Source organism: Rhinichthys klamathensis, unplaced genomic scaffold (genome assembly GCF_029890125.1).
Source record: "Rhinichthys klamathensis goyatoka isolate OS25496 unplaced genomic scaffold, OSU_Roscu_1.1 h1tg000104l_1, whole genome shotgun sequence".
In the NCBI taxonomy this organism is placed as follows: Eukaryota; Metazoa; Chordata; class Actinopteri; order Cypriniformes; family Leuciscidae; genus Rhinichthys; species Rhinichthys klamathensis.
Window position 1 is genome coordinate 3,563,428 of NW_026606643.1, and position 14,951 is coordinate 3,578,378.

Here is a 14,951-nt window from a genome sequence, read left to right on the forward strand (position 1 = left end):
AACCAAAATATTAATTTACAGCATTCTGGTGTTTAAAAAGAGAAAATGGTTCAAATAATGCTTTTAATTAGCCTACTTTTTAAAAGTAAGAATAATTCATTTTTGGTAGGTATATTTTATGTTCTATAAACTGGAAGATCATGCATATTTAATAGGTCAATTTATGAATCAAATGTATAGGCTAATATACAAAAAATCTTACAATTATTTTAAATTGAACAAACCTTTTTATTTTTTGTAATTAAATGTTAAATACACTCGATACCCATAACAGCCCAGTTAAATATTGACTTAGAAGCCCAGTATTGTTTTTTTTTATCGCTGATTTGTCAGACAATTAAAGCCCAAACTGCATCACAAAATGTCGCTCCACACTCAGGCCACATCTCTTCCCTCCCCTCTGATCTGTAAACTTTCAGAAGGTAGGCTGTGCTCTGACTGCCTATGAGGAGAGCAGGAGCAAAACCTGCCAGCCCCTCAATTTTCTCCACTTCCTGTACTCAAGCAACTGCATCCCAAAAGAGGGAAAAAGTAGGAAATATCCTGCAAACGGTTCTAAATAAGGCGTCCCGACGAACCGCTCGCGCTCGGCGCGTCTGCTCCCGGTTTACTGACTATCACGAATGTGAAGACTTCTTTTACACGGTTTTTCTTACTGATTATTGATCGTTATGGTCGTTATTGATTGACTATACGAGAGGAAACGGCGATTAGGGTTCAAATTAGACCGACTTTTACCGGACAGGGCGCATGGGATAAGGAATATTTAACAACAACAAAAAAATCCCGCTTGAAGCCATATCTAAAGAAGGTTAAACCGTCAAATGTATTGGAAAAATGAGGCTTTGGCCCCTCTATCAGAGGGAAATCAGTTTCTATCCGAAGGAATTCCCTCAAAACAGGTAAGACATTTACACTGTAGCCTAAAACATTATATGATCAATAAGTTATGACAACAAATGTTTTTGCATTGCTTTTACTCGTCAAAATAAGTTAAGAAATGTTCTACTTTTTTATAAGTTGTACAAGATTCAACTTAAGTCAGTTTAATGCAATTTAAGTTGAAATGACTTAAACATTCACGTTGATTGTACTTTAAAAAAATGAAGGCAGCAAATTTGTTTAATCTTATTCAAGTGCATGTGATAATGCAGTTATGTCTGTTGTTATCCGTCAAATTGCATGGAAAGAAAAGGGACTGTGTAGCATCATCTTCTGCAGCCTGCAACATCTTCACCTTAAAGTGATGTCATGAGAATCAGGATCTATTCTGAATAGTGTGATTTGCGGTCCATCCTCTTCACATGCCAAGTCTGCAGAGGAAAAATTAGATTTTAATTACTGCCATTAAAAATCAAATTTGCAATTCTTTGGGTGGCCCGTTGCTTTCTCTGATTGGCAGTTGAAATTGACACTCTGGGGTCCTCTTATCGCGAGCATTTCAAGCTATTTGTAATTGCAGGTAGTTTATTTTTTCAGCTCCCTGGATTGCGTGGAAATACGATTATGGGAAGAGGCACGGGTTAAGTGTGGGGAAAAAATCAATCCAAATTTAAATCGCTTCATTAAAACAGGGGCTTTTTGTCGCGAGGCTCTCAATGCACAGTTAAAAGCGGTTTTTATTGTTTTGGACGCATATATAGAGCAGGGAACATGCCTGACGTGGAGCACTGTGGCTTGCCTGTGTTGTAGGTGATCTCTCCAGACTCGCACAGCACACCGGGAGCCTCGCGCTGCGTGGACGCGCAACACGGACACGCGATGGTGAGCGCGCGGAGCGATCGTGCTCCTTTATTGGGTCTCTGCTAGATCGGTGCGTTGAGCTTTTGCAGAAAAAGGCCTTCAGATAGAATGCAAAAGTCTTTACTGATTTAATGCATTTTTGTGTGTTTGTGTGAGTGTGTTCTTGGATTATTTCAGTTTTGTAAACAACTTTTGCGCTTAGGAAAGCTTTTTAAATGCCAATCAATTCCCCCCATCGTCTTTATATCTATCATTTTATGTTTACACGAGCATTTTAGACTTTCCTACTCAATGAGTTTGAAAAGTTTCGATTTCCTTCATACTACTTCAGTTCGAATTGTCCGGAGAGGGTCAGCAAATCACTGCATGCTGACTTGATTTTTTTACGTTTTCAGGTTGAATTATTTTGCTCAGAATATTCCTGTCAACTAGCTAAATAAACATCATTCACGTGAGAGTGAGATATCTATTGCTCTATTTTCACTGGCAGTCACAGTCTGACGGAGAATCTCACAGATCTAATATGGAGAAAGAGGACACGCGCTCTTCGCCCAGTCCTCCGTCGACTCCGTCCATCTGCTCGCCCCCGTCCAGCGCCTCGTCCGTGCCGTCCACCGGGAAGAACGTGTGCGCGAGCTGCGGGCTCGAGATCCTCGACCGATATCTGCTCAAGGTACGGGCGCGTGACTGCGTGTGTGTGAGTGTGTGTGTGTGTCGTCTCGTGTGACGAGTCAACTGTTTTGATTTGAGTCTCTGACTGACTTTTGTAAAAACGTTTGCAAAAAACATTATGTAGGTTGAAATTATTTAGTAGGCTAAAAAATTGTTGCTTGCCTTCATTATTATTTTTAGATGACTGTCTAGCTTTGACCCTCATTATGATATGATATGATACACCGCTGCAAATTTAGTATCGAATATAGGCTATAAGCTACTTTACCATTACTTTAACATTTGTGATTTTCCGTAGGCTAATATTATGAAAACTGATTCTAACCCGAATTATGATAAAAACGCTTTAGTGAAAAATGGCTAGTCCTACAATGTGTGTGTGTGTTTTGTTTTTGTTGATAGGATCAAATTTATCACAAGCAGAAACGTTTATCATATTTCTGAACAATGCATTGTCTACTTTGATATAACAGATTGGTTAAAGTTTCTGTAATATCTGCCTATATTGTGTTTTAGTTGGGTCAGAGGAACATGTTAAAATAATATGAAGGGGGAAAGAGGTTAATTTGAAATAATAATAATAATAACAATAATTATTATTTTTATTATTACACATAGGCTAGCCTACATTATATATAAATAGGCTAGTAAAGTCAGTCTCAGCAAATCGTGAAGGTAAACATATTGCGAATATTTGTTTAATAGGCCTATGGATTTAGATTTTTCCTGCTATTTGCTGTTTTTTTTACGAATAATAGTTGGCTGCAAACATTTATAGCCTTGTTTTTTTTTGTAAAGATGTTGAGAGTATCGTCGCGTGCACGCGCTCTCGGCTGCTTGTTTTTCAGGAAGTGCGTGTGTTGCGCGCGAGGATCTTTAGAGCTCGATCTGTCTGCGTTTGTTTTGCTTTTTCTGTGGAAACTAATAAAACAACCCGTGTGAGTTTATTACAGTTTAGTCAGAATTAACCATCTTTATAGACGCCTTTTTAAGTTTTCCCCTTTCTCAGAGTGAAAATGCATCAAACAAGTTAAAAATGTAAAACCTTCAAACGCGCAAGCCTTACTTTCGTCTGAATTCTTCAATAAACATTTCAGTCTAAGATGCATCTCACTAATTTTTTATTTCAGATATCAGTAATCAAGTTTAAAATATCAGTAGCCTAATCACATGCACGGAATATGTTGCAGTTTTCATTAATATTAAATTGTTATTATCAAATTATTATTATTATACATTTTCTCGTGCACTTAAGGCTACTTAATTAGCGTGCATCTACGCTTTTATAATTAAACACTTTTATATACAACGCAATTCTAATACAGACATCATTACAAAAAAACAACAACAGAATCCTATTTTTAATCACAACTTTAATTATAAACGAAACATTTTATTTTGTAGCCTAACAGCTATTTATATGGCAGTGATTTTTGGGATTGTTCAAATAAGAAACGTGTTAGTTTCAACCTAATAATTTGAATGCACGTTGACATTTAATTTTTATAATACGATTTTTACGAAATGCAAAAAACACAAGACATCCACCGTGCATAAACGTAGCCTTTTTAAAGAAATATCATAATTTCATATATTTTAATTAGGCTATTATTAATAGGCTATTATGTTTATTATTATCACCATCATCCTTATTATATTTTGATGTTCGCTGTTGTGTTTATTGCAGGTTAATAATCTGATCTGGCACGTGAGGTGTCTGGAATGTTCCGTGTGCAGGACTTCACTACGTCAACACAACAGCTGCTACATTAAAAACAAGGAAATCTTCTGTAAAATGGATTATTTCAGGTAGGGTAAGTTTTTCACTTTCTGTCCTCAGAAATATCAGGTGTGCGCTTAAATGAAATACATGCGCAATATTTACGTATGGATGAAAATATGTTGCGTGAGTGTAGCGTGTTATGGTTAAAAGCTAAAAAAAAAAAAAAGATTTTATAAAAAAAAAACTAGCGATCAAATAGGCTACTTACCACAACAAATAGGCTGCGTGTATTTACACAAGACGCCGTTTGTAATTGATTTTAATTGTGATTAAGTCAGTGAAAAATACCTCATATAACATTATAATTATTCATGGCAATCGACTTATTAGAAATATTTCGTCTTTGTGGCTAATTTATGCATCTGTTAGAGATTCCATGCTTGTCTTGTTTAATAATGAAACAACAAAAAAACATTTTATTTGTGGTCAAAATAATGTTGTGGGTTATTGGAAGTCAATATCTTACAGCTGAAAACACTTCAATTGAAGTAAATAATATTTTTGACCAGTTAATTTAGATGTTATCACATGAAGCACATTTTGTGCAGTGTATACTTTTGGATTGTGGGAAGAAGAAAAAAAAAGGCCCACAATAGGAGATGATGCCAATAGTAATATAATGGCAGGTCTAAATAGAACTTGATTACTTGATCATTAGTTGGTTTACATTTGCCACTATTCCCTTGTATGCAATTGAATGGTGTGAGAAATCAAACCCAAGTTAAAGAATTGAAGATCTCAAAAGTATGGAGCTCTGGTTGAGATCCAGTAATGTGCTCGCGGGAAGGCATGGAGTGAGGGAGATCCGACAGGGAAGCTGTGAAATTGCATTGAGGGTGCAAGGGCTGTGATATGGCATGATTGCAGAGCACTCAGCGAGGCCTGTGAATGGCATGATGTTGGCCAGCCTTCCCTGCTTATTGCCCGTCGATGTGAATGACTGGCCCCTTTAAAGTCAATGCTGCAGGAGAGGGTTTGTTTTCTACGTTAAGGCCAATAATCTGAAGAGATGCTCCAGTGTCTTGATCTTCACTGAGCAACGGCGGTTCGGTCGAGTCTAGGGCGTCAGGATCTCTCAGGGCTAGAGCTGTTTACACACGAGAGATTTCAAGAGGAAAATTTGGCACGGAGGATGTATACGAAGGACATTTGAATGCATGCAAGAAAGCTTGCCACAAAGTAGATTTTTAGTGGATTAGAGCTTATTCGGGATGAAAGCATTTTCTAAAGATGACGAGTTCAGAAATGGGAGAAAAAGCTCACTGAGGACTGTTAAATGAAATAGACGGGGAGTTTTCAAAGTCTCAAGTGGTTTAATGTGTATTATTTTATTACTATTAGCATTGAATATCATAAATATGGTATAAGCAGGACGTCCCTTTACTTGGTGAATGGAGAAAAATTGTTAAAGAAATATAAAATATGGAAGAATTGACTTTTATTTTGAGACTCATTTCTAAAATACTGGAAATGAATTGATTACCGTATTAAGCAATCAATGACTAATGTATTCCCCCTGTTCTATTGTTTATTTTTGCTTGTTTGATTTTTTTTCCTGATTTCCCAAATGCTGTAGACATTTTCTTGTAATATCATCAATAAAAATAAAGTAAACAAAAATCATAAATATGCCAACTATATTCACGTTTCTTCGAATTGACCTTGAAAGTGTGATTTTCATGTGATTTGTAGAGGAAAAGATAAATAATTCACTTAAAATAAATGCACATTTCCAGATTTCCAGATATTTCAAATAGTAAAAAACCCCACATATTTTGTCAAACCACCTTAGATAATTTATGTGTTTTAGATAACATAATATTTTGAGTTTCTGTTGATTAAACCAATCTCCTTCATTGTATATCCTAAAATTTTGAATTTCAATAAACTCAAATTAGGCACCAGGTTACTTACTTTTTTTTTCTCAGCTAAACCAACAATATTTTTATACAGTGATACATTGCCCTCAAACAGTATTTTAATTTTATTTAGTTTTCGTACAGTTTTGTATGTCAAACCACCAACCACAGAGGTTTATGTTGGTCTCTGCATAACAAAGTACAGCCTCAGCTTTTTCGCCTACGGTAATTATGCAAGTTAATCAGGATGGTGTACACGTTTATATTTCTAACATGGATTCACAGGAACCCGGCAGAACAATAGTGACCGACTCTGTAACGTATTCATGTTTGCCTTGTAAAAGAGACAGTAATAGCTCCATGCTTGTGGAGTGAAGTTCAGTGATCTGAAGTGTTTTTCTCCGGTGCCACTGAAACATCCCTCTTGTCGAGTCCTCATGCTTTTGCTATGCCTATATCAGCGCTTTTCACCTTTTTTTTTGTCTGTTTGAGCCTTTGTACCCAATTGTATCTTTCCCATAAAGAGTTCGAGATCATAACCTAGCAGTTATAGTATAAAGTAGCATTTGACATGCTTGAAACAAATTCTGTGCTTTTACCTCCATATATATATGGAAATAAATTTCCTGCAGTATGTTGTTTTAAGGTTAGATGTCGTGCACTGGCCCTGCAGTCAAATTGCACTATGAATCAGTTTGATGCTCAACATTCTGATGCTCGGATGTTTGGCTGCAGTGACGTCGAGAGTTGTGTGTACCTGTGTTTGTTCTTTGGCAGCTGGATTGTTTCGCAGGACCGCCATCATATGCTTGAAAGGAAAAGGATCTCCATTGATTTCTTGCAAGGAAGGAAAACAAAACACAAGGAGATATGTTTCATTTGTGTTAGTCTCTCATCTGGGCCAGATTGACAGCTGCTCTAATAGAGTGTAATTACAGGAAATCAAAGTGGGTTTGCTCCGTGTGCCGTGGACGGGACGAGGGGGGGAGAGGTAGATTTGGCGGTAAGGGTCAGAGCGGAGACTGTACCTACACTAAAGAGAAACAGCCACAAAGGCACGAGCATCAGGCCACACAGGAAGTCAGAGGAGGCTGTTAATCAGAGGAACCAAAGGATAAGGACAGGGTGATGGAGTAAGGCGTAACCCGAGTGGGTTTGGATCGGTAGATTTGGAGGAGGTGACGTACTGTAATGGCCATATGCACGTGCAAGACTCCTTGTGTTTAAATGCTAACAGAAGTAAACAGAGCTTGTGTAACTCAACTTGGTGGAGAATGCGGGCAAATTAAATGAGTGACTGAAATTATAATGACAAAATGAAATGTTTTTTTTAGGTTAAGAGAGACAATATACCAAAATATAGGCTCCAACAAAGAGTTACCAACCAAAGTCCAATGCTGTGACTGCAAAAGTATAGTTAGTAGTGTGTAGTTTGAATAAAGTTTGCACGTACCATGTTGTCATCGTCATGTGATCTACGGCGTCAGTTGCATTCACAAATGCTCTCCCGTGGCCTCATGGGATAGTAAAGTGTCCATCATGGGCGCTTCCGAATCTCGCCGGAAGAAGTAGGTGATCCGGGTACTTTTCACCTACCGTTTTTTTCGAATACTAAAATGATATCGTCAATAAGTTATAACAACATGTTTTTACATTGCTTCAGCTCATCAAAATAAGTTATCAACTTTTTTTATTCGTTATACAAGATTCAACTCATTTTTTAAAGTCAGTTTAAAGTAATTTAAGTTGAAATGACTTACACATCCAAGTTGATTGTACTTAAAAATATAAGGCAGCAATTTTTTGTACAAATTTGGAAATACTACTCCTTTGCCTTTTTGTTTAATATGTATTATGGAAGTAGGCATATTTGATCAGCGTCAGTCTTATTCTGGTCTCTAGATGTGATTGAGTCACTCCTTTGACATATGACTATTTTTCTCGGACAATCGCCAGGAACCACCAATCCGATCACTAAGGAATGGAAAAGCACACCTCAACAAGTAGCAAGATTTGCAGTATCATGTATGGTCGTAGCACAAACAGTGGGGTGGGATGAGTTACACACCAAATTTAATACTCATGGTTCAGGGTTTGGAAAAACCACCACAAGAGCAATAGTAGTAGCCATGCTTGCCGTAGCAAACGTCACTGATAAGTCTCATCAGTCTCTGAGAGGGAGATTTACCCCCAGATTATAATACTCCAAGAGTATATCGCATTTAATCAACCGAATTTGTACTTCCACAAGCTTCTCTTTTCCAGCCAAAGGTGAATTTCTTGGGGAACTGAGGGAAACGCTTTGCGGCTGCAGGAATATTCCCCCGGCGAGTTATGATATGCAGCAGGACAGAAATAAATCCAGTATAAGCACAACAACGCACAATCAGACGTGCGGCAGATCTGAACAAAAATGAAACCCCCTTAAGATCTTTATGGCTTCTCTGAGAGGTTTTGCGGTAAATGAACTGCCATGACAGATTACGGCTCCGTTCCACAATGTTTCTCCTCTAAACACACGTCTGAAATGCATCATTACTCAATCTTTGTATTCTTTGTCTGGAACGATGCTGTCAGAGGATGGTGTGCAGTGTACACAAAAACCCCTTCGCATGCTTTTTTGCAGGCATTAATACGCGAGGCGTGTTTTATGTATCGATACTTTGCACGTAAGTGGACTGTAAATAATTTTTGATTCAGGTTTGTTTTTGCTTCTTGGCTCATCCTGGTGAATTGCTGATTGGCAAATGATACATGCACACAAGTTTAGTTTCTGGTTTGTTGAGCCCCATGGGGCTCCCTGGTTGGGCTCTGATGTCATTTCCAGTGGATGAACCCCCCGAGGGGCCGGTGTCATCATTCTTCAGTAGCGTATACGAGGGAAACATGGCTATCTTGATATCCCGTGTTTCTTTGCAGTCTGAGGAGGTTGTGTATGACACTTTGTTTACACAAGAGCTCCCAATGACAGAGGTGTGGTGGTGGTGGAGGAAAGGGGAGGGGGGCTCAGATTCAGGCCAAAAAAGGGCCGTGACTGGCCATCTGCAGAGCATTAGTCTCTCCCAGTCCTCTCAACACTGGAACCCTCTTTGGTCACCCGAATGTGATGTCTGGGTCAAAAACACACGGCATGGTCAGCCCCGTCCAGTCAAAATAACACTTCATTATAGCAGGCTGTGTGTATTTGCTGTTGGTTTGTATCGCCGCAGGCTTGTTCTGTTGATCACAGAAGAGGTGCTTTAAGCAACAACACGGCCATATGGCTGCTGAAAATGCAGGGCGTAATTAAATATGGAATGTGCGATATTTACAAATCGCAGTTGGCCGAGAATGCAATGATTAACATGTAACGTCAGCAGTAACATTAATAACATGTAAACGCCATTTCTGCACTAGAGAATCAACACATAACAGTGTATTATATAATTAGAACTAAATGTAAATATACAGATGCAAGAAAGAAAAGACCAATTACTATGTGATATGCAAAGCATTGCAAAAAAGAACCAAATTTCGATGACATGTCGGCTTCAGGGAGAATGGGAGATATTCTGGCAATGATAGAATGAATAAACGAATGAATAAATACGTTTAAAAAAACACCCAAGACTGAAATGATCTGAAAAAAGTTTAAATTCTGTGTGTACATTTAAGCGGTTTGAGATTAATATATTGCAGAATATCTTTGATAATCACTAACCTGTAAAATAAACTGAAATTACATTTTATATATATATACATACACAATACATGTGTATATATATATATATATATATTGTTTATTTAATTTAAGAACATTTTTGACAATTACTATCCTGTACATTCAACTGAAAACACATATTATATATTAATATATAATAATAATTATATTATAAACGAATTATATATATTTTAAATGAATAAAACAATGTTATATTTGGATATGTGAATGAATACATTATATTTGAATTCCTTCGCACACAAAAAAAGTGGAGGTGGTTTAAAAATAGATGTCTTACATGCATTACACACCTTGTTGGATAAAATCAAGAGTTTATGGATCCTATCAGCACAGTTTATCAGCAGACATTTCCTGCCGACCCGCTGCTCAGAGAATTACTAGTGGTTTGTTTGAGCTGAGAGTTTTACAGCCGTGTCTGACACGTTTAGTGGTTATCTTTTGGACACGGTTCAGCCTATCTGTACTCTGTCTTATTCTGGCGAGAGCTTTCTGTGGAGAGAAAAGATACCTGCTGAACTGTTAAACTGAAATGCATGTTACAACATTACACTATGAATTCAAAACAACAAGCGTCGTTTACACAGAAAATGCTTCTGTTATTATACTAGGGTTTGGGTTGTAATGATAAGCACATGTATTGTATTGTTTATGGAATGAGTATATTGATGCCCAAGCCCTTCTCTGTCTCACAGTAGGTTTGGTACAAAGTGTGCCCGCTGTGGCCGGCAGATCTACGCCAGCGACTGGGTCCGGCGAGCCAGGGGCAATGCCTACCATCTGGCCTGCTTCGCCTGCTTCTCCTGCAAACGCCAGCTGTCCACAGGCGAGGAGTTCGGGCTGGTGGAGGAGAAAGTACTGTGTCGGATCCATTACGACACAATGGTGGAGAACCTGAAACGGGCCGCTGAGAGTGGTGCGTGTGTTTCGGATGCGTTACACTTTAAGTCTCATTGATCTAAAAAAAGATTTCCTAACCACCTTTTCCCGGGTTTTCGCGCAGGAAGCGGACTCACTCTGGAGGGGGCGGTGCCGTCGGAACAGGATAGTCAACCGAAACCGGCCAAAAGGGCACGGACGTCCTTCACTGCGGAACAACTGCAGGTAAGATTATCAAACACACAGTGGCATGTGGATGTCTGAGATGAGGAAGCAAAGCGCCCTTTCTGGTTTTGCTTTTGTCTAATATGAATATTTCACAATATTACTGTTTTTACTGGGTTTTTTTGTCAAATGAATTGGTGAGCATCTTTCAAAAACATTAAAAAAAACTATAACTGGTAGTAAATATATATATATATATATAGTACTGATTTTTATTTGTATAATATTTTTTAACTATATTTGAATTTTTTTATGTACATTGTCATTTTAATATAGTAAACCCTAGTAAACGACCTAATGTTAATTTGACGCTTGTTTCATGCACAGGTAATGCAGGCACAGTTTGCACAGGACAACAACCCTGACGCACAGACCCTGCAGAAGTTGGCAGACATGACAGGATTGAGTAGACGAGTCATACAGGTGATGAAACTCACTTATAGTCCCATTTAATGTTTAATCCGTTTAAATTCAGTAAATAGAGAACAGCTTGCCTTGACAATTGATTGTATTTTCATAGGTTTGGTTTCAAAACTGCAGAGCGAGACATAAAAAGCACACTCCACAGCACGGCGGCCCACCTCAAGCTCACCCGCAGGCCCGCATGCCCCCCTCACTGCCCGACGAGCTGCATTACTCCCCTTTCGGCAGTCCTGAGAGAGCGCGCATGGTGGCCCTGCACGGGTACATCGAAAGTGAGTGTTTCCTCCAGCACTGCTGTCATTAAAGCAGAAGAAAATAAATAAATAATATATATATGGTTGTGTGTGTGTATACAAATAAACACACACACAAATATATTCTCAAACTTTTATGTTGGATGCGATTAATCGATTTGACAGCACTTATGTTTTTTTTTATGTTTTAGAAATAAGTATTTTCTGCTCACCAATGCTGCATTTGATTAAAAATAGGAAAAAAACACTTTAAAATAACTTTTCTATTGAAATATATTTTAAATTTGTAATTTATTCCTGTGATCAAAGCTCAGTTTTCAGCATTATTACTCCAGTCTTCAGTGTCACATGATCCTTCAGAAATCATTCAAATATGATGATTTGATGCTCAATTATTGCCAATTCTTATTGTTGCTCAATTATTAATAATGGTTCTTATTATTATCAATTTTGAAAACAGTTTTTGCTGCTTAACATTATTGTGGAATTCACGATAAATGTTTTCATGATTCTTTGATGAATAGAAAGTTCAAAAGAACAGCATTTATTTGAAATAGAAGTCTTGTGTAACATCATAAATGTCTTTACTGTCACTTTTGATCAATTTAACGTGCGTTTGCTGAAAAGTATTATTTTTTAAAGAAAAGAATCTTAACCCAAACTTTCAACTGGTAATGAATCTCAGTTTCCATAAAAATATTAATAGAACAACTGTTTTCAAAATTGATGATAGTCAGAAATGTCTCTTGAGCATCAAATCACAGACTGATTTCTGAAGGATCATGTGACACTGAAGACTGGAGTAATGATGCTGAAAATTCAGCTTAGCCATCACAGGAATAAATTCCATTTGAAAATATATAACAATAGAAAACAGTTTGTAATAATATTTTCACAATATTACTGTTTTACTGTATTTTGAATCGAATAAATGCAGCCTCGGTGAGCATGAAACCCTTTCATTCAAAAACATAAAAAAATCATACCTTTTGACTAGTATAATATATTTTGGTAGCTAAATTGGTATCTTTTATAACTAGTGTGTTCTCTGACCTGAAGATACTATAGATAGAGATTAACATTAGCATCTGTTTATTTTGTTTTGGTTGGGCAGGTCATCCGTTCTCGGTGCTCACTTCACAGAGCCTCCCTCATCAGGCCATGACGCTGCCGCAGCTCCCTCTCAGCCGCTAGCGCTCGCACTGACCCCCGACCCCTTCACCCTGACCTTGCAATCACTCCTGCGCCGACCCCACAGGCTGAAGGAGAAGGTCACGGTACCACTTGCTCTTGACCTCTGAACTCGCAAGGAGAGAGACTGCTTCCTCTCTGGTTTCGCCGGACGGGATTTTACTCGCTTGCATCTAGTCGCGGATGGTTAAGGGAAACCTGTGAATTTAGGACTTGCATCACCGAGACCAGGATCTGGACTTCTGGACACAAGAAAGAAAAGAAAAAAGACTCGAGCACACACTGTAACAGACTAGCGCTCTTGGTTCGCCCCTTCTCCCGATAGTCTCGTCTGACTCTTGTTCAGCGATTGGAGACTCTGAATGCAAACTGAAGGAATGTAAAGTTACCAGGATCAGTGTTAAACATTTAGGTTGAAAAAGGGAAAAGCACAAGAGATGTGGATGGGAAATAAGTGGCATAGGACCAGGTGGTAAGACCTATTTTCTCTCTTTTTCCTCACCGAAACACGCCACGATTGAACGTGGAAGTTGTACAAAGCAAGTGAAACGAATTGACGCTACTTAAAAAACTTAAGTTCACTTCACTTTCACTTGCTGTCTTGTTCTTACACCCATATGCAAAGCATCCGTGTTTTCTGGGGCCTAAAAAGGCCAGCAGGGTTGATTGTTCCACAGATTTCATTTAAAAAAATAATAAAATTGTTCTTAAATTTTAAGTCCATCACTTAATTGTATAAATAACTGCCGACATCTTGTTTTGAGAGGAGATCGTTTGTTAGAAACTGATTGTTAGATCCAAGTGACACGTTAAATAATCATTTCTAGTCTAAGGTTGAATTTTTTAAAGGCCCTGAGGATGTCTTAACCTTCCCTAATTTTATTATTTTCACAAATGCATTGCAATAACTGTTGTCCTACCAGTTTACTGCAACCATAAACTACAAATAATGTTGATCTTACTGTGAGATTATTTCAAATTGAAAACAGTGCTCTCAACAATTGTATTAAAAAGAGAGGAAGAAAATATCAAACATGAGGATCAAGACAGGATTGTCAATGACAAACAACACTATTTTGTGCAAAAGATGGAAAGGAAGAGGATCGACCGAGACTAAAAAGAGCACTTGAGTGAAATGTAAAGACAGCTACATGTAAAGAAAATGTACATGTAATGTATTTTTATTTAAGCAGTGTCCTGAGACGAATGTGTCTGTGTTTCATTGTTTTCTTCATACATGTGTGCCGTATATGCCTCAGCTGTGACCAGAGAGCAGGAGTGTTGGGTGTACAGCTCTGAAACCGGGGGGAAAGTCTGAAATTGTAACTTAAATTTGAGAAATACATTTTCTTGTGTTCTGAATGAGGGACAAGGCCTCTACATTCTTGTATTTATTATGACAGGTAGCCTGTAAGCACTTTCCCCCACTTCCACATGTCTGTTTTGTAAAACAAATAAAATAATGAACTATTTCTATGGCTGTGCATCATAAATGTTTTTCTTTTAAATACATTTAATTAATTTATAACCTGAAAAAATAACAGAATTTGCTCTTGTTAATTAGATTACTAGATTTTCCTCAGAACTTACCTTGCCTATCTATTCTATATATAACATTTTCATGAAATCTATCGATTCTCTCTCTCTCTCTCTCTCTCTCTCTCTCTCTCTCTCTCTCTCTCTCTATATATATATATATATATATTATGACATTTGAGGCATTTTTTACTTTAAAACGAGGAGAAACATTAGACAGTGTAAAATTAATTTACATTTTCAATAGAACATCTGTTGTATTAAAATACAATACCACATTTTCTTGAATGATAAAACATTGTTTTTTTACTCTGTATATATATATATATATATATATATATATATATATATATATATATATATGGAGAGAGAGAGAGAGAGTACATTTTTAAGTACAATCAGCTTGGATGTTTTACATCATTTTAACTTAAATTACATTAAACTGACTTAAAAAATGAGTTGAATCTTCTATAACGTATAAAAAAAGTTTAACTTATTTTGATGAGTTAAAGCAAGGTAAAAACATATGTTGTCATAATTTATAGATCATAAATGTTTTTACGATAGATAGATTTCTTTTATTCAAGACCATGGCATTACCATCGGTTCCAGGCACAGTATTTTGTCATAAAACACTCTTTTACAACATGAAATGCAGATTTAATATT

General features: G+C 37.3%; 1 protein-coding gene across 3 annotated transcripts; it reads left to right on the forward strand.

Moving 5' to 3' along the window:
* The first annotated feature begins 298 nt into the window (after positions 1–298).
* lhx6a (LIM homeobox 6a) lies at positions 299–12,940 on the forward strand. Of its 3 annotated transcripts, none has more exons than XM_056253383.1 (9): positions 299–902; positions 1,693–1,764; positions 2,234–2,416; positions 4,103–4,224; positions 10,474–10,691; positions 10,779–10,879; positions 11,207–11,302; positions 11,400–11,574; positions 12,671–12,940. In XM_056253383.1, the coding sequence occupies exons 1-9, from the start codon at positions 825–827 to the stop codon at positions 12,748–12,750; spliced, it is 1,125 nt and encodes a 374-aa protein (XP_056109358.1). In that variant the 5' UTR covers positions 299–824; the 3' UTR covers positions 12,751–12,940. The 3 variants fall into 3 exon arrangements, with proteins under 3 accessions (XP_056109358.1, XP_056109357.1, XP_056109359.1); XM_056253382.1 differs by having other exon boundaries at positions 303–902; positions 10,471–10,691; XM_056253384.1 differs by lacking the exon at positions 1,693–1,764 and having other exon boundaries at positions 306–902; positions 10,471–10,691.
* Positions 12,941–14,951: the final 2,011 nt, after the last annotated feature.